This window comes from Montipora capricornis, chromosome 9 (assembly GCF_036669925.1).
Source record: "Montipora capricornis isolate CH-2021 chromosome 9, ASM3666992v2, whole genome shotgun sequence".
NCBI lineage: Eukaryota > Metazoa > Cnidaria > Anthozoa > Scleractinia > Acroporidae > Montipora > Montipora capricornis.
Genome location: NC_090891.1, coordinates 90,001 through 110,930, shown reverse-complemented (window position 1 = coordinate 110,930; position 20,930 = coordinate 90,001). Strand labels below are relative to the sequence as shown.

General features: G+C 40.0%; 1 protein-coding gene across 1 annotated transcript in view; it reads right to left on the bottom strand.

The window, feature by feature from the left end:
- Positions 1–20,930, bottom strand: part of LOC138016337 (uncharacterized) — a 56,542-nt gene that overhangs the window by 7,646 nt on the left and 27,966 nt on the right. The window contains 15 exon segments of the mRNA XM_068863490.1: positions 24–85; positions 554–661; positions 3,004–3,999; positions 5,636–6,002; positions 8,155–8,388; positions 9,450–9,482; positions 10,342–10,563; positions 11,854–11,949; positions 12,506–12,591; positions 13,844–13,915; positions 14,957–15,010; positions 16,524–16,624; positions 17,422–17,524; positions 19,814–19,901; positions 20,914–20,930. The exon segment at positions 20,914–20,930 is cut by the window's right edge and continues 133 nt beyond it. Of these exon segments, the coding sequence (XP_068719591.1) occupies positions 24–85; positions 554–661; positions 3,004–3,999; positions 5,636–6,002; positions 8,155–8,388; positions 9,450–9,482; positions 10,342–10,563; positions 11,854–11,949; positions 12,506–12,591; positions 13,844–13,915; positions 14,957–15,010; positions 16,524–16,624; positions 17,422–17,524; positions 19,814–19,901; positions 20,914–20,930 (2,639 nt within the window).

Below are 20,930 nucleotides of genomic sequence, written 5' to 3'. Positions count from 1 at the left end.
GAGAAGACTTAAGTGTTACCTACCTCTTCCGGTTCTTGAAAAACAATGCCAGATTGCATGGCTCGGTAACCATCCAGAAAATCCTCTGAAAATGAAACGCAAGATCAACTGCTGTTGGTTGAGCTTGAGGTGATAGCAGAACTAGTACGCTTTTGTTTGTTATTTATAAGCCTCTGGATGTGAATGGTCTGTGAGGGCATTTTTGAAAGGTGTAGTTCAACATGTACGTACTGTAGGTACCTGTCACATTATAAACCTTTGCCGTTGCAATAACCCTCTGCACTCAGGTTCAAAATATATTATTTTTTCTCTAGGCTCTTAGAGATTGTATTGTAACGCAAAGAAAAAGATTGGCACCGGATTGATGTCACAATCTACAAGTAGTTTGCATTAAGATAGTTCTTTGAACGTTCACTGATAAAACGAAGTTTGCGACATCAGCGATGTGCACGGTCTTGATTTTGTTCCTCTAAATTGTTACGCTGTGGGCCAAACTACAGCCAGTCGCCTTTTATTGAATCTATGGGAATCGAAGAAGTCGATGTTTACTTACCATCGCTGTCTGATGTCACTTGTTCCCATTTGCTACTTTGCACGAAAGAAGCGGCACTCTTAAGGTCACGTGATTGTTGTTTGACAGTTTCATTGGTTGGCGGATTATCTTCATGATGAACCCACGAATGTTATTTTGTACTTGATTTAGTACTAAGTATGGAGTCCGCCATTTTGGGTCTTGACAGCCGGCTCGTGCTGTTATTTAGCTGGATTGAGTTGCCTATATAAGAAAGATAACCATTGGCAAATCGTAAATTACAAGAAAAAACTTTTCAAACTTTGCGAAAATAGTAGAGTTAAAGGTTCGCGTTAACGGCTAACGTCAAAATGTTCTGAAATTTGCTGATTACCAAAAACACAATGATACGTCTTGTCTGTTAGCCACAATTGTCGCGTACGTACCAAAAACAAAGAAATAAGTTAGAATAAAAGGAGAATTTTATGGTTTTGTGACTAGCGAAAGACCGTCGTTTCGAATTTGCTTAAGCTTAGTGGAGGGATCAAGAATCGTGTTTGTCGCCACTCCAGCTGGGGTTAATCTTCATTTCGCAAGACCACGCATGATCGATTGATTGATAATGAACACAATAGACAAAGAAAGAAAACAATTGAACGAAGCCTTGCAAAGATCCAGGTGAAGCATATGGAACGGATCCAATAAAATTAGATATTTTAATTTAAGCCGGGTAGACATTGTCGAGTTTCGTTCCTATTAATGTGCCGCTCAGAGCCTGATTGGCCGTAGAAACAAAGAGTTCTTTAATTTGTTCCAGTCGTTATCACTCTTGAATGACAAAAGGAGTATCTGTAGCCTGTGTAAGCAGATATCGTCTATGGAATATGTGAACCAGTGCGAAGTGGTATCCTGGGGCCCATTTCTCGAAAGTCCCGAAACATTTCGGGCTTATTAGTCAGTTGTTTCTTCGGGTCTTGTAAATCTAAGGTGATTCCTTGGTTTTCCATTTCGCAACCCTACTTCGCTTACTTTCTTGCGTCATTCGCGCGCGCATAAGCTCGCGTACATTAATAAAATGGCGGATTTTTATTGTCGCCAAGCTTAATCAGACAAGGGATGGCTATTTTCTCCTGAACGAGTACGGTGAGCCCCCCCCCCCCCCTCCTTTTTAATGGTGTTATGTACTCGTAATAGGTATACGGAAAACATATTTTAGGGGAAAAAAAATTGGATAGTAGAAGTTGTAGTATTTACATATAAATGACACTAAACTGCATTTGGAGCCAGACACTAGAGTGTGAGGTGATGATGTAGCGATCAATTTTGCTTACATTTCTTTGCACGATGAAGCGATTTGACATCACTTTACTGAAAGATCTTAGTCCCGACAAACAAGTAGCTCGAGTTTTCAATAATATTCAGTAGCTTTTGCGGGTTGATCAAGTTTCGAACGCTTCTTGCATAATTCGGTTAAAAAACACTTAAAATAAAGGGCATGCACCGCGAAAACAAGCAGGGTGACTCCATTTTTTTTAATTGCATTTTTTTAATGTCCAGTACATGAATATCAATTGTGCCAAGTTAAACAAAAATCTGGACTGTACGTCATTTTCAAGCGAATCATTAAGAACTAGCTTTCTAAAAAGGCGGATCGAAGTTTTACAATTGATATTTCGGGCACAGTACGTTAACAGGACTTTCCAGAAACGGGCCCCAAGCCTTTATTCCAAGCTTATTCAAACTCAACAATCGCAAAAGCCATTTCGTAGTTAGAAACAAGTATTCTTTTGGAATACCTCGTTGCAGTTATTGTGTTACTTGCAAAATAACTAAATAGTACTAGTTGTGACGGTAGGTATGGCTCAGTGGGAGTTTACGCAAAGACGACGGCTACGGCAAATTACTCGTGCTGCGTTTCCGTGCATTTCTCTGCCGTTCTTCACGAAACAACAACGTGAAATCACCAAATTTTAGGTTTCAACGACAACGTGAGAAAATAACAATGAACCCCTCATTTTCCGTTTTGACTTTAAAAGCGTTCGTACCGAGTTACAGGATAGTTCGCACGTATTGTACAAGGTGAAGAAGACGCAAAAAATCTTCAAAGACTTGCGATAGCGTTAAGTTATATTTTGGAATGATGTTTTCGTTGCCGTAGCCGTCGTCTTTGCTTAAATTCCATAGTGAGAGCACTCGCCTCCCACCAATGTGGCCTGGGTTCCAATCCCATAATTAGCGTCGTATGTGGGTTGAGTCTGTTGGTTCTATACTCAGAGAGAGGTTTCTTTCCGGGTAAATCCTTTATTGACCAAGTTTTTTTCGGTCAAGATGGCTGGACATTGGTCTCGTTCTTTTTTTGCTTGTTTACGGTTTCGACTTCGTCTCGGTCCATAAACACGCAAAAAAAAAGAACTTAGCCAATATCCAGCCATCTTGACCTCTCACTTGGTCAATAACCCATATATATCAAGCACATAATACAACTACCGCACCTCTCTCTTTTTTGGCTGTTTCTGATTTCACGGAACTTGGAGAGCTTTTTGGACGGGTTGGCTTTGGAGGAAAAAGCACCTCTAGGTCCACTTTTTTCAGGGCCTTTATGCACCATCGCATGAGAGAGCTCTCACTATTCTGCACGCTGGGGGGCCTAGAGATGTCAACAGTACCGTGATAAGCTTGTCTTTTCCAATCCGTTTTGTCCATAAATTGCCTAATATCATCGTTATGGAGCTCAAAAATGCCCTTATCTGCCTCCTTTTTACTTAAATTGGAAGTCTCTGTCATTTCTTTTTTCTGTCCCAAACTTCCATTCATGGACCGTCCATGTTTTTGCGATGTATTTTCCCGCCTGTTTCGGGCTAGCGCAAAAATCGTCACCGGAGTTACGTTCATAGAATTCTTAGAAATTTCACTTGGCGAATTGGTGCGCCTTCTGCCATTGTAAACCGGTAATACGCTTTCTTTAAGTGTTACACTGCTGTTGTGCACTCTTGAAAAGGGTGAATTTCTGCGAGTTGCTAAATGTCGTAGGTTTCGATGCCGCCGTCGATTATCACCACCGGACGCCTTCACTTTCTTTTGCCCTTGTTCACCTCCCTTGCCATGAAGCAAAGACGATAACCGCGTTTTCCCACATGAAGTCCCAGCTTCATCGATTCCTTCAACCTCGTCATGTTCGTCGAAGGCGTCCATTACTTCCGCCCTTTCCGAGACTTTACCTTGTCCGTGTTGCAGCTCCTCAAAAACTGGGCCTGTGTAACTCACCATAGAATAATCTATGTCTGGAAGCTCTTCACTTCTCTGTGTTTTTAAAATTTCTCCATTTTTTTCGTTTGTACCATCGAATGCAGAATTTTGATCTTCATTCTGAATCTCCTCCTCAGTATTCCATACTATTGTCTTGCCACCTAATTGGGTCTTGGCTTTGTTACCCTCGGTGGCTTTGTGAGTCGACAGCGCAGGTGTCTCGTCCTGTGGACCCCTTTCATCTACGGGAAAAATGGAACACTAAAGTCACCCAAACGAGTAATGTGAGAAATACATGAACGATATTACACGGTATGCATCGTCAAATGAGAACTCGGAGAAATCCGAGCCCCAGATGGTAATTAAACCCACCACTCTCCGTGATATAGTACGGATGTTCTAACTACTGAGACACTGGAAACTCTGTGGTGAGCAAGGGTGAAATGTGGGTATAATCTTACTATCATACTATAATACTATAATTCTTTATATAATAACGCAAGTTATCATCGCATTTTGATTGGTTCCTGCCTATGATCGATAAGAGGACCGACGCACGATTGACGTCACCATCAGCTTTCATGCAAATAAGGTATAATTCTTTATTATATAAAACAAATAGACACCATGTTGCCGTGCGTCTGTTCAGTAACAGATCACAGAAGATGTCAAAATCTGGTAATAACATCAGTGACACACTCGGCTATCTCCTCGTGTGCCCCTTTTTTGTTCTTACCACATTTTGACGTCATCTGTGATCTATATATTACTGAACAGATGCACGGCAACATGGAATCTATTTGTTAAATAATACTAAAGTCACACGATAATTCTTACAAATGTCGCTTTCACTGTGAACCTAAAGCCGGTTACACACAAGGAAGTTTTCCTTGACAAGTTTTATTTACTGGAGAGTAAAAAAAAAAAAAGCTTTCCTTGTTTAGTGCTCTTGTTCAAATGCTAGCATGACAAGTAGCAGAACTTGCTGGTCTGCCAAGGAAAACTTGTCAAGAAACTGGAGAAATTGCGAGGAGCTCAGTGGTCTTGCTCTCGTGCTTGCTACATCACTCTTCCCCTGGAACCCCTACGCTCAAGAGAAAGCTAGCCTGCGGGGAATATGAAAGATTTTTGTCTCGCCCATTTTTCCCGCGGTCGAAACATCAAAAAATCTTTCATGTTTTCCCACGGAAACGCTGGCTATGTAGGCTAAGAGAAACCTTGTGGAGTACCAAAATAGATTACTAGAGGGATCGAAACAAAAAACCACTTAAGAGCTGAATTTCCTAATTTAGATATTGTTGCACTAAAAGGTAAAAGACGGCATATCTTTATGATTAAGCTTGGAATCGTTACTGAAAAATGTACTTTTTTTTTTTCTTTTTTGGCGCCCCGCGTTTTCGGTTTCGTTGTCCTCTGCGTACTTGTATCGCTGGCTTCAGTGAAAAATTGTCAAAGCAAACTCGTTTATTTGTTCACACAAGCAAATAAAACTCGTCAACGCAAAACTCGTCAAAGGAAACTTGTGGCATACACACGACCCAACGAAAATTGTCCATGACACTTGCCGAGGAAAACTACAGTAGCTCGTGCGTAACCTGCTTAACGGCGGTCCGTGTTGCTTTTTCGTTAATGAAGTTTTTAATCATTGTGCATAGATTTCTGGTGTATCATTTTACCCACTTGTAATGCACAGCCATCATTTTGGGGTTTGCACAACGCAATATCCCCTCCTACCTACTCGAAAAAAGCATTGATCGGGAAATGGAATCTAAGGCATGAAAGGAAGAATAGTAACAACAACAAAAAATGCTCGGGACGAATCTTTAACTCTGGAATCTTCGGCCAGAGAAGTGGAGACACCTTGGTAGGATACTGTACCTTTCGCTGTTCCAGTATCAGTTGCCCTTGTTTGGTTCTCTTTCGTTTGCGCATGCACTCCGTTTTGTATCGTGGCAAGGGGTTCCTTTGAGAGCCAAGAGCCACCTGGGTTACTACCCTTGGACGGCGTTTTTCCTCCACCGTCTGGCATGTTCAGTACATGTGCGTTTGTCGTGGGCCGGTACGAAGCATCATCGTTCTTACTTTCGCTCACAGCATCACCCACGTTCATGTCGTCTTTAGTTTCTGTGCTCTCGTTGTCACTCTTGTAACCATCTTGGTTGCCAGACCTTTCTACAGAATCCTCTTTTTCATTTTCCTTTGATTTCTTTGTTTTCTTTACAACTGGCTTTGGAGGATGTCTTGGCTAAGGGTAGAAAATGATATTTATCACAGACCAAGTTCATTTAAAGGTGTGTAGCTCTATCAAGCGGTTTAGCCCTATCCACCCTCTAACTGGTCAGGCAACATGGGATTTGGCCCTCATACTTGTGCGCACTATAATCGTCTTTGAATTAAAGGAATTTGTATTTGAAGTGCGGGTTACAGACGAAAGATTAAAGTAATAATCGCACTTATCGTTCATTCATCATTCCTTTCATGGAAACATATGAGCTCAATATATGGACCTAAGGCCCGTTTCTCGAAAGTCCCGAAAACTTTTCGGGCCCGAAAAACTATCTGTGAAATTGCCAACCGCTTGTTTTGGAAAGCCGATATTTTAACATGTTTTCAAGGTAACAAAAAGAAAATTAACTGTGAAGTTTGACGAATTAAATGCTCTCCGTTCTTGAGTTACAAAGGGAATTGTGACACCCGAAAATGGCCGGTAAAGTTTCGGGACTTTCGAGAAACCGCCCCCTGCTCCCAACTCTGTGGCTTCATAGCTCAGTTGGTAGAGCATTACACTGGCATCCGAAAGAGTCATGGGTTTGAATCCCGTTGAAACTGCCTGAATGTTTTAGGTGTCTATTAGAGACAACAGACCATTTTCAAATCCTCACGGCTGGACTGGATCTAGCATGAAATGGAGGCTAATGCGGGCAAATCTTTTCACACACAAAGTAATTTGCCTGCATTAGCCTCCATTTCATGCTAGATCCAGTCCAGCCGTGAGAATTCGAAAATGGTCTATTGCTTAAATTGTCCAGATAAGTGCGATGATCACTTCAATCTTTCATAATCCTTTTTTTATTTCCCTCTTCCTTTCTCTTGCGGTGCGCCCAGCGCACTCTAAATCATTGTCATTTTATCGAAAATAAAATTTGTTGCTGCCCAGAGTACCCTTTGTTTAAGTCAAGCAGTGATGTGCCTTCTCAGCATGATTTTACAGGATTTAATTGTTGCCGGAAGGTCTGGATTTTAATAAGTCTAGATCTTGTGATAAAATTGATTAAAAAGACAAACGCAACTAGATTCATTTTGACAACGTTTCGACGTTTCGTTTCGTTACCTGACGATGACATCGGCCGATGTCGAAACGTTGTCAAAATGAATCTAGTTGCGTTTGCCTTTTTAATCAAGGTCTGGATTCTCCTTAAAACCATTCGTTTCTTCACCTGTCATATTTTTTTACCCATCAACTTACGTCCCAAAAAGGACGTGTTGACTGGTATATCTGCATGGACCTTTGCCACTGTCAAAGGGATAAATTTTATACCAAAGGAAATAATGTTTGGAAACATTTGTATGAACCTTTTTTTTCATAAAGAGTATATTCACTTTCAAATTTTCTGGGCGCCGCCATCTTGAATAACTGTGATGTGTTATGGTTGCCTACTTGATTGTTTTAACATGACCTCACAGCGGTTGGTGGGGTCGTGTTGGACGAGTGAAATATTCTTTTGGGAATTGAACTCCAATTTTATAAAAATGCGTCCTTTTGTTTTAGTATGCAAATTGCTGCTGGTCACATAAGCGAAAACACTATTGTTTTGACTCAAATAACTTTTGTATTAATAACAATAGTGCAACGGTAACATGTTACAGTTATTCAAGATGACGAAAAACTGCAAAATGTAAAAACAAAAATAGGCGATTCTAAAAATTATTTATATCGGATACAAACGTTTTATTATTATTATTATTATTATTATTATTATTATTATTATTATTATTATTATTATTATTATTATTATTATTATTATTTTAAACTTATTTCGCGTTGGAGTGGAGATTCACATCCAGAAGTTCCTTTTGTTGAGGAACTACTGGACAACCTACCGTAATTTGTTTACCAATAAAAACAATAATTTGAGGGACTGGGTGCTGTAATTTAAAGTGTTCATCACGCATAATTATTTCTGGTTTCACTTGGACTTAGCTTCATATGAACCAAAAAACAACTTCACCATTTTAACTAGGGAGAAACGTTTTTCTAAACCAACAATTCTTCGTTTACAATAAAATTATGCTCTTCTTGCCGTGAAATTTGTCCCTAGTTTCGCGAGGTCACGTGGTTTAACTGCAACAACTATAAAGGCTGACAGCATGTTATGCGGGCGCTATCGACCTATTACCTTAAAACTCTTTGGTTCAGAGTTTTCCGTAGCCACTTTTCTAACAACCGGAGCAGCGTAACCGGGACCTCCATGGCCAGACCGTAACGACTTGCTATCGATTGATATATTACCCAGCCTGCCTTTCCGGAAGCTTGGAATAAAAGGGACGTTTCTCTTTCCTTCTTGTTTGAGATCACCAGTGCATTGATCGCAGAAGGGCTCGCTTGCTTGTACTGGCTCGTCCTTGGCTTTCTCATCTGTTACGAAAAACGATCTTATTGATTTTACAAAATCATAACTTAAAACCATAAGCCTGGATTACACTCGGACACAACAACAGGGCACTATTTGTTGTCCATGACCTTAGACACCTCTTAAAAACAATACAATGTGTGTAGGTGTACAGGAAAATTTCAGACTGCCGTAGCAGAACTTTACCCTGATAATCTCTCATTACAGAGTTATATACACAGATTAATCCCTTACTGCAGGGAATTACACCGAGAAATTTCTCGATATATGTCTTCTGGGAATATCAGGGTTCTTGTTAAGAGCCGGTAACCGGTTATTTTTACCGGCTGTTCAAGAAAATGCTACCGGCTGTTTCACTGAAATATTTGCCGAAATTATCCAACGAATGTTCGTCTGTTTAAAGCTGAAATCACATTGTGTTTATGGGAAAATATTGCTTTCCCCTTCCAACCAATCCTGTGAAGATATCTGGCACATGTTATCTCTTCGAAAGTATACCATTTGTAAAAGCAATCCAGCTAGTTTTTCGCCAACTCATCCCTCGAAACGATGTCCGCCATGTTTCCTTTCCATTCCTCCCGCGGCCAGGGGAAACCCCCCATAATCCACCATTAAACGTTTACAACATGGCATCCACACGTGGAAAACGACAGAAAGGTCTTTCGGAATTTGGTTTCAACAATAGCGCCAGAAAAGCGTTGGTGAGTGAAAATCGATGAAATAGCATAAGCTACTTTCTTTTTGCTGAGTAATAAAGTAATTTAGGAGCAGCTGGAACGCGACAGCGATCGATACGAACGTCAAGTTAAGACTTGAGCTCGCTAGCCCATGCAGGGGCAGGTAGCAAGGTTACATGCTATTTTTGGTTTTTTACCTCCTGTGCAAAAACTTAGCAAGAACCCTGAATATGAACAAAGTATTCTTATGAAACAAATATGTTACGCATATTAAATAGACCATTTTCATGCTAGATCCAGTCCAGCCGCCTAGATATTAATAAAACACATTAAATATCAAGCATTTGAAATCAACCTAAGTACTATTAGTATTAAAAACACTACACCTTCACTTAGCTCTTCATCGGACTCTTCCTCCTCGAAAACAAACAAAAGTATGATGAATTTACACAATGTCAAAAAAGGACACGTGTGGCTCACAAAAATGGGACATGTTCAGTAACAAGATATTTCATTTAAAAAAACATTACTAAAACTCGCAGGCGTTTTACACAATGTACGTAATTGCCAAGTTAATTGCCGCGATAACTGTCATTCTCAAGGGGAGTAAGGACGGCCCTGTGGTAACACTCATGCCTCCGACCTCTGCGGACCTGGGATCGTATCCTACGTTCAATCAATCTCAATCTTATCCGAGGGTTTTTCTACGGGCCCTCCGGTTTTCCTTCCTCTGCAAAATCAACTCTCAGCTTACAACTTATTCCATCTGGCTGTGCTGCTGTGCTCCATGCTCTGCATGGGTCGTGTTGAGCTGCGCCCTTAACAATTCAGTCGCTGACTGTGAGAAAGGGCGAGTAGCAAGCCTGATATTGTTATTATCATTATCATCATTATTATAATTATAATTATTGTTATTGTTATTTATTATTATTGTTGTTATTATTATGATTATTATGATGATTATTATTATGATGATGATTATGATGATGATTATTATTCAAATACAAGATATAAATACGATTAGCTAAATGGTGTACATGAGTGGGTTGGTCCGTCAATCTAGTGGGCTAGCCTGCACAGCAAGCATCCCATATGCAGTGCGTTGTGTGACAAATGGTATTCAGAAGCTTTGTGATATCCAGCATCCACCGTCCATGAATTAATCTCAAGCGTAACTATTTACAAATGAATCCATCTTCAATGATTAGTGCATGACGCACCCTGCAAGTAAAAAGTTCACGGTCCTTTGAAAACAGTCTTCACATAGTAACCTTACCAGGGGAGGGGTGGAGGGCATTGCTGGCTCTGGTGGCGGAGTTCTCGGTGGCGAAGAAACAGGCGAGTCACCAAATTCGGGAAGTTCCCACAATTTTGACCTGGATTGGTGCTCAGACAACGCAACTGAACTAGCCATGGACAATCTCCTTGGTGTGGAGGACGGGGAGAAATAAACTTCGGTTGGCGCGAAAGAAAGGCTGTCTGACATTGAGCTAATTGACTAGAATGAAAAGTACACAAATGAAAATTCCAATAAAAAGACAAAAAAAGAGGAAGGTTTAACGACCACATCGGTAAGTAATAATTTTTCATACCATAATACATATTTTGCGATTACTCCAAGCTTTTCGAATTGTGCAATGTACATGTCATGGCTCAGTTTTATATTTGGTTAAAAAATTTTCGAGCTAGTTCAATTTCGGTTTTTCCTTTGTTTTCAGATCATGATAATCAGAATTTAAGACAAAGAACAATCAAATTTGAACTGGTTTGAAAAATCTTAAACCCAAAAAAAAAAAAAAAAAAAATAGAACCACAACATATACATGCGCGAAGCTACCTATGGCAGGATTGGTACAAAAGGCGTTAAACGACGGATCAAATATTGCTGCTCACGATGATAACCTAGATTCTTGGCAACAGCGACGAATGGGCACCTGACAATTAACGACCTCCTTAACACCGGTAGGATGCTCTACCCATTGAGCTACTAGAACTCCCGAGAGTCCAGTACCCTGACCAGGACTCTGATTTTTCAATTCGCCTTCCACCAGTTGCCAAGCAACTGGTTTATCATCCTTCCCAAGGTCAAATTACACATTCAAACAACCGTAACGTCATCGTAACTTGGAACTTGCTCGTTTCACGCCTTTTTTTTTTTTGTGATAAAATACATGCCGGACGTGAACTCTGCGCAAGTGCAGCAGGACTCTATTTTCCACATGAAGCCACCTGCGGCAAACCAGTTATATTATCGAAGCGCTACAATGGCCTTTAAATGTATGACGGGCCACGCCCCTGAATATCTGTCTTCAAAATTTTTAAAGCGAGCCGAGGTGAGCGGTAGTAGCACCAGAAACTCATAATTGTTGAACATTCCACTTTTTAAAACCGCTAGCGGCCAAAGAACCTTTTATTATAGAATAGTTAATTTATGGAACTCTTTAGATTATTCTCTTAAACTGTGTGATTCAGTCACTGTTTTTAAACATCGCCTGAGGACCAAATTACTTAAAGAACTGTAATTTAATACTTATATATTTTAACAATTTTTAAAATTTTATCTTTTAATTGTAAATAGGAATACATTTGTGTCAATAATGTCTTTGAAAAGCCCCCTTAGGGAAAGTCAATAAGTCTGTATGTGTGTAAGTGTTTCACCTCGTTGGCATTAAATTTGTCGTTGTCATTGCTAAAACTCCTTATTTGAACCTCCAATCGTGACACACGATGGACTCTACGATAAAGGCACCCAATCAGCTTTGGCCAATTTAGAAGAAAAAACACAGACCTCTTTTTCTTCCTGTTGGTTTTGTTGCTCAAGGTCTGGTGGTGGTCTTCCTTCCATGAACCAAGACGTCTTTAACTGCAGGTTTGGAAAAGGAACCTGTAACAAATGGCGATTGCTTCACTGAGACAGCGTCTTCAAAAGTTTGATCCACAAAATTAAGTTTCTGGCACAATAAAACATTTTTTCCTTAACTTAAGATTTATTTTTGTGTGTGTGTGCGCAGTACAAGTGACATAAATTTCAAAATTGAACACGTTTTACCAATTGGTATTTGGAAACAAACATAACGCTCAATAGCGAAATATCATTATTCTTTTATTGTAGAAACCTCCCTTAAAATTTGTTAGACAAAAAGTTAAGACAAAGCTGGGCAATTGGAAATCATTTGTCGCAAGGCACACGCAAAAAAATTTTATCCCTGAGTTGACGTCACAAATTGTTCCATTCTTTATGATGCAACAGACCCAAGCCTTAATTAAATAGCTGATTACTATCATCTATTTCTTTGTTCCCCAATCACTGATCGAGTCTGGAGGGCTTCAAGGTTTCCACCGCATCCAGCTTCGCTATACAGTCGAGATTATTAGGACATGTACAGTCATCTAATTAAAGTAAGTCCATGTCTACCACTTAAAGCTAGCAACTAATTTACCAAGTAATTATCCATGTTCGTGGGGTCTGGTTGCAGGATCTTCTTGCTTTCAAATCTCACTGACGGGTCCTCGTAGATATCAGATTCTGTTCAAGAAAACAGTAATAACAAATAAATTGGAAGTGATAAGCAACCAATAACACAAGGGACCGTGTTGTAACGTCTTAACTAAACTCTGCAAAACTGTTGCCCAACATTTGTTGCACTGCCAGGTTGGTCAGCGTAACATACCATCAGTCAAAACTACCTTTCTATATGGTGTAAAATAAAAAGACACGAAAGAAAAGACACAGGAGTCAGAGAGAAAGACCAAAAAAGCCTGAAAAGATACAGGAGAGAGGGAGAACGAAAAGACCCGAAAAAGGTACAGGAGCCCGTTTGCGAAGGTCCCGTAAACTTTTTGGGCCCAAAAAGCAATTTTCAAAACTACAATCCGCTTATCCTGAAAAGCTGATCTGTCAACATGCTTTTGTCATCAGGCGTTTATGTCACCCAAAACACGCCCGAAAAGTTCCGGGACTTTCGAGAAATGAGGCCCGGCGAGAGATACCCGAAAACAAGAAGATGCAGGAAAGAGGAACCCGTGCCATTTGTTTCTCGAACAATATCGCTGAGCTCACGAGCATTTTTTTACTTTTATTACAGGCATTCACAACAATCACTGAAAAGCTACGCATTTTGAAGTCGGTACTTAAGACCAAAGTACTTCAGATCCACACAACGGATCCAAAAAAATGTCACTTTCTGAACTGAACATCTATGCTCCCCAGGTCCACAGTACTGCACTTTCGCTTTCGTCAGTCCCACAAGGACCGGGAACATTGCATTGCATTTTATGGTGAGATGAAAGACACTGGAAACGAGGATCACCATACAAAACGGCCACTCATATCGCACGTGGTAGTTTGGAAAGACCAGGTATTTCAAGAGCAAGCTTTCTCACAATGCAAAAACTAATTTAGCTTCACATTTACTCGAAATTGATGAGGAGCGACTTTAGAGTGCAAAGCAAAGTAATCGAGGGAGTGGTTATGAAACCTTAAACCCTTCAAAAGCGAGAACAATGTTGTGGCAATCGATGTTGAATTGACCGTGACCCTGCACAATCTTTTGTTTTTGCTTCGCACGAGTTGCGCAAAATTTTAATCCAAACATTTGATTGGTTATCTCCTTGAAAGGTGTGTTTTGTGCAGGGTCAAGACCAAAAATACGGGAAAAAAAAGAAACAAAGGAACTTGTCGAGTTTCATAACCATCTCGATGCATTAACTATGTACAAAGGCAAAGAAAAGTGAATAATCAGATCTTTATAAATATAAAAAAACAGAAACGAACAAACCTGTTTCAAATGCATCGTCATCTAGATTGTCATCTCCAAAAGCAGACAGTAAGCCATCCTTCATGGGGTAAACTATGAGAAAAAAAGCCAAAGTCATTTCATAGACCTTATTCATAAATGGCGGTCACATTTATAATTCTTTTGTCCACGTGCAAATTAGCCTACCAAGCCTCATTTTAGAGCAAGAATTCTTTTCAATTCACTGTAGGGTATCGAGGCTTGGTAGGCTAATTTGCACTTCGACAAAAGAATTATAAATTGACCGCCATTTATGAATAAGGTCTATTTGGCATATACTTGTTTTGTCAGCTCTTAAGCTGCCTGGCGGAGTTAACTACAACATCACTAACAGGAAAAAGCGGGTTCGTGAGTGTTTGCCGATGCAGTGACAGAGAAAGGTGGAAGACCATGGCCAGCCAACACAGTGAACAATGCGAGACAGATCCCAACTGACCTACCTCCTTACTCTAACGCATCTTACAATGGAGCAGGATAAAAAGCGATGTGGTCCTCTTGCACAATTTCTTTTATGTTGTTCAACAGTTTTGAGCGGTTATTGCAATTTTTGGGGTATTTTGGGTGTCATGATATTGCATCATTTTGCGTGACATAGCCTCTTTAAATTCACTACAACAGGCAGTAGCCTGCATGAGGCTAATTTGAACCTGGAGCATTCGCATACAAATCAAGCGTCCCAAATGATGGACAAAGGAGTTCTCGTGGAATCGCATAAGTATGCAGAATAAATTAAGTAATCATCGGAATTGATTGTCGCCTATAATAAATATAATTAATAGTACTCTGCATACATCTCATTTAACAAATTATGCTTTTCCGCAAGGCATGCTTTTTGACCTTACAACACAGTTTTTAATTGTTAATTGAAGGTTAACATTATAATTTGCAGAATAAATTAACTAATAATTGGAAATTATGCACAAATATTGATTGTCGGTCATGATTACAGCAATTAGTACTCTGCATACATTACATTCAACATAATTATGCTTTTCCGCAAAGCATAATTTCTTGACCTTTCAACGGAGGTTTTAATTTAAATTGAAAGGTTAAAAGAGAAACCAATTGAAAGTAATAATTTAGCTTTTCCCCTACCTTTTGCATTTGGAATTATAAAGATGTGCTGTTTGAATCCAATGAGAATGTCCCCTAAAAAGGAGTTTGAGTCAGTGCATCATATATACTATGAAACAGAACGGTAGTTTCCTTGAAGTTGAAAAACTGTTCGTCCACCAGCAATGGTGCATTGCAGCATTGTTACCTGTGTCTATAGAGAATGATTGCAAAGCATCTATACACTCTGAGCTATGTAGCCACAAAGAAGATAATAAGCTGCGAGATACGAGGTGATTGAACGACTGTAAACTAGGCGTCTTTCACAATCTCGCATGCATGGGGTTCAAGTCCCATTCAAGCCTTGGTTTACCTTTTTTTAGGGTTGCTCTGCAACTGCTTACATTTCCTACAACTTCAATGATCATTCGCTCGCTCTAAGAGTCATAAAATACTGATCTTCACATATCTCACAATCAAAGATGAGATCATCGGTAAATAGTTGCGACCACGCAAATGTTTACTCCCAACTGATATTATTGGTTGGCATTGCCGTCCATACTGACTGACTACATGCAATTATCAAATTTCCCTTTAAGTCTAAGCATTTACTACCATTTTTCAACAATATGGTAAGTGTAAGGGTGTTAACGTTATGCCTTGGTGCGTTTAAATGCAGCTGTTGATCTTTTCTTGAGGACCGCAGTTTTGGGCACACAATGTGAAGTTAAAGGAAAGGAAAGGAAAGGAACTGTATTTAAAGTGTCTAGTCATTCTAGCGCTGGAGCACTAATTGGGGACACCGTAAACCGAAATTAACAATTAACGCAAATCAAGTCAATTGTTGGTTTTTGAAGATAGGGGAAACCGGAGTACCCCGGAGAAAACCTCTTGGTGCAGAGTAGAGAACCAACAAATTCAACCCACATATGACGCCGGATCTGGGAATCGAACCCGGGCAACATTGATGCAAGGCGAGTGCTCTCACCACTGCGCCATCACTGTCAAACCCTTTGACAGTATTCCCAAACGTAAGTGATGTCGACTTTGGAGAGAAGATCTAGGGGACACTCGTCGTGCGCCTAATACACCCTTCTCCTAAATGGTGGCAACCGATTTGACAGAGTTAAAAATTGAACTGAATGAAAAACCGATACCAGAAATAGAAAGAGCACCTTTACTTTAGTAACCCTGCAAAGTTTCAGCGAATTAGGTGTCAATATCAGCTGAGAAAATGTAAGTTGAAATTTGACAAATTTACAGACGCTTGTATGACTGGAGGTATACGCCGTACCCACCAATCATACAAACACCTGTACATTTTTAGTTTTTACATTTTCACAGCTGATATTACACCTGATATGCCGAAACTTTGCAGGGTTACTACACTAAAGGTGTTCTTTCTATTTCCGGTATTAGTTTTTCATTTCAACTTATTTGAATTCCCGGCGCCATTTTGTAGAAGGGTCTATTAAGTGCACTACCGGATATTAGCACTGATTAAGAGCCAGACACTTGTTGATGTAAACTACGGCAGCTGAAAATTCCCAGATGAGAGAAAATATTCAGAAACATCAACTGGAACAGCTCTGTGAAAACAAAATCTTACCTTGATCGTTGAGAAAGGAAGCAACCGTTAATGTTTCACTCATTATAATTTCACGAAGAAGGGTCTTGTCTTTGTCCCATATTTTAATCACACCATCGCAACTATAACATAAGAAAAAAACGTGCTCATTTTATCGATGAAGCTTTTTGATTTCTAAATAGCAAGTAGTACCCAAAGAAAGTTTCGAAATGGGTGGTTTGCGGCGCCATATTGGACAACAAAGTCAGTAGATGTTTCCCTAGCTCCTAGTGTTGGACATGTAGAGTCAATGTGGTGAAGTCGTTAGCATCTGTTCTAATAGTCTAAAGGTCATAAATGTTTCATTTTTAAGTATTCTATAGGCCCTAGACATAAACACATCTTGTTAGCAATACGAGAATAAAAGGAACAGGGGCACCCAACGATAATCTTCGATGAAATATGTGTTCGGGAGACTCATACCGTTCTACGAATTTCGGTAAAACATTTTCCAAACAGCTATATATTTCTTACTAAAACATCACCTAAAGGATTAGCAACCAGGCAATAGTAGTCCCTTACGTTTTCGGAAAGGATATTTTTTGCAATTTTTGACACTCAAAAAGGTCACCTAGAAGTTTCGGATGAGTAAGCGGTTCGCTAGGAAATTCTTAGAGGTAACGTTCAGCCTGCAATTTGAAGATCTCATTCCCTAATGTTTTCGGACACTTTAACTTTCAGGTAAGATATCCGAACAGATCGAAGTCTTGTAGGTGATGAAAATGTCTCTTCAGACAGCCTTTATACATTACAAGGAACCTAAAAATGTCTCGCAAAGGCTTTTGGTTTGATTTGCTAGTTGGGTGCCCTTGAAGGAATTCTAGTAAACAACGAAGTCACGGTAATCGATTGCTTCTCAATAAATAATGCTTCTTACTACCTAGCACTGCAGAAGATCTCTAAAATGTCATTAGAATCCACACTGTTAACACCGTCTTGGTGATCTCTGGGCTGGAGGTGTTTTGAACCCACCATCCTTTCATCTGAAAAAAGGGAATAATTAAACTCAACTTGCATCGCAGTTTCAACGAAGAGACTTAAGCAGCCGCAAAGAAGACTGGAAAAACCGCCATCTTGAATGGGATTTGAAATTGTAACTGCGAAATTGTACTGCAATACTCTTCAACTCAGCTGTGAAGCCATCTTTGTTGCAAGCAAGCCTGATAAAACTTTCCTACAGATAGCACGATAGCTCAAGGATAAAGCTAAGTTTAACTCCTTTATTTGCTACTATGATCAAAAAATCACTTCCTTTCTTTCTTTCTTCAGATTTTTAAAGTGTGTTCGGTTAACACCTGGCTGGCAGAATTATGAGCTTTGATTTTTATCCAAGGGCTGTTTACTTTGAGTGCAAGTTTTGGATTTCACGGTTCGCCATCACTCATGTTCAAAACTGGCCACTTAGACCTCATGATCAGAGGGTTAGATTTCACGAAAAGTGACGTCATTTACTGACTAGCTCAAAATTTTAGCGAGGAAATGCACTTTATTGTATGTACAAAACATTACTTTGAGAGACTGAAAGCCCGAAACTCTCGCGCTACATATTAATTCATCCGCGTACACAAGCATTGCATTCTTAAACTAATGAGTCTTTGACCGTGCGTTCTTAAATTCTCCTCGATCCAGTTCTTTCCAGATTTTAAAGTTAGTATTGGCAGACCATTAAATGAAAAAATTATTGTTTAAATGAACAGGTGTCTTTTTTTAAAATCAAGGCTAAAAACTTGGGTCACTTGGTGTTTCGTGAACATAGTTTTGAAATCCAAAGAAAAAGAAGAATTGATTTTTTGGTCATAGTAGCACTTTAACTAACACTGCTATGATCTTTTCACTCAAGAAATAATAAAAAAAATCGGCTTTTGTGTATGTATATCTTGTCTGTTCTGTTGATATTTCCGTTTGGGCAAAAGAAGACTGCTTTCCTTCACGGTGTTGCCTTGTGACTAAAAATCTTTTTCACGCCATGATATGACTTAAGTCAAGCGTACCTACTTTATAATAAAACATTTGTAATTTTGAGCACAATAGTAAGAGCGGTTTTCAATTGAGTGTCGAAAGTAATTAGATAATTACTTTGGTTTATGATTACTGCATTCAGTGATTGGTTCAAAGTTCTCGCGCCATTTTGTCAACCAATCAGAAGATTTTCCCGCACTTCGTGTCGGCTACGGTGTAAATAATTCGAGTTTTGATTGATTTACTGGATTATCTCCGTCCTTTTTGATTGGCCAAAGTAATTACTTTGGTTTTGGTTTTATGACACTCATTTGAAAACCGCTCTACCAGTCAAACGATGACTTTATCAAGTCTAATTACTCTACCCAAATGGTATAACGAACAGATTCCTTCTTCTCTTCTCTTCTCACCCCGCTCTTTCATTTTTATTCCACCTTCGTCAACAATATGCAACGGTTTCATTTTTCACTGCCAACAATAGCGACCTTGAGATCGGAGGACGAGGACGACTACGAGTTTTCCGTTCGGAGCACGCGCACTTCAACAAATGTCGGCCTCCAAACCATACGCGCATGCTCAGTACCGAAAACTAGTACTCGTAGTTGTCCTCGTTCTCCGATCTAAGGATCCCTATTGTCTTTATGTACTACCAAATTCTCCTAACAGATATGGACAAAAATGTACGGCAGTGAGCAAGGAGAATTAAGATTTCGATCTTGGGAGTGAAAAGGTTAAGTGCAACGACTTTCCGTTTATAAGGATTTGTAGTATGAGTTTTTCGTTCTGGGCAGTCGCGCACTTCGAAGAATGTCAGCCTCCAAACCTTATGCGCATGCTCCGTACCGAAAACTCGTATTCGTAGTCGTCCTCGTCCTCCGATCTTAAGGTCCGTAATCACTGTAGCGAAACGGATTGATGGATTACATCCGCCGTTGTGATTGGCCGATTTCTATACAGAAAAATCCATTTGAAGTGAAATATTAATCTAGTGTACTAATTTTCACCACTGCCTCTAATCACTGCAAGTGTGATAAACCTAATCGGCTAACTCAATGTTCTACCCAATTCAAATCCTTCGGGAATTAAACGTTTTGTTTCAGGTATCTCCATATCATTTAAATATGAATGTTACATTGTCATACAAATACAACACACAAAGAATCTTTCTCTCAGGAGAATTGAATTGGGTACAACATTGAGTTAGCCGATTAGGTCTAATGGTGCCAGCATAAAATGAAATCGTTTTTTCAAAGTTGAACCTCAATCACTGCTCTTAATCTGTCATTTTGTCTAATACACCCATGGTAAAATACCTTCATTCGCGACTCTTTCATTTTTCTCTGAAACCAGAGAATGGAGATGAAGATATCCACTTTTGTGTCCACACAGCAAGAGATTGTTCTGAAGGAAAAGTTAAACGGTATAAACCTAGTTGTCATATATTTTCTCCTATACTAAAAAGAACAGGCGCGCACCGGTGGCTCAGTTGGTTGAGCACCGGGCTGTCACGCGGGAGGTCATGAGTTCAACTCCGGCCGGACCAACACTCAGGGTCTTTAAATAACTGAGGAGAAAGTGCTGCCTTTGTAATTACATCTGCAAGTGGTTAGACTCTCCGATCTTCTCAGATAAGGACGATAAGCCGGTGGTCCCATCTCACAACCCTTCAAGGTTCATAATCCTGTGGGACATAAAAGAACCCGCACACTTGTCGCAAAAAGTAGGGCATGTATTTCCCGGTGTTGTGGTCGGTCTTCTGTGGTATATCATGGTTGGGAGGGTAAAAAGGCGCACTTAATTTGGAGCCTGGCTCTGTTGTGCCACCCCCACCACAGTTGTGGTAAAAGTTACAGTAAATAAATGAAGGACTTTACGATCTATGACGCGGTCATCCACGAGAACGCCACGAAACAATACAATTCATTTGGTTAATCGTGCTGCACGTGCGACACGCATCTTAGCATACATTTTTTAGCTTTCCTGTTAAGCCGTGGTCCCGTCTCACAACCCTTCAATGTTCATAATCCTGTGGGACGTAAAAGAACCCGCTCTCTTGTCGCAAAAAGTAGGGCATGTAGTTCCCGGTGTTGTGGTCTGTCTTCTGTGGTATATCATGGTTGGGAGGGTAAGAAGGGCGCACTTAATTTGGAGCCTGGCTCTGTTGTGCGACCCCCACCACAGTTGTGGTGAAAGTTACAGTAAATAAATGAGGGACTTTAAGATCTACGACACGGTCATCCACGAGAACGCCACGAAACAACAATACCATTGGTTAATCGTGCTGCACGTGCGACACGCATCTTAGCATACATTTTTGCGGTGCTCTGCACGACAGCAACGTTAGAGCGTTAAAGTTTTGACGACAACGCGAGGGTACAAGGCCTTTATATATGCTTTCCACTTTATAACGTACCATTCTGGTAAAGCAAG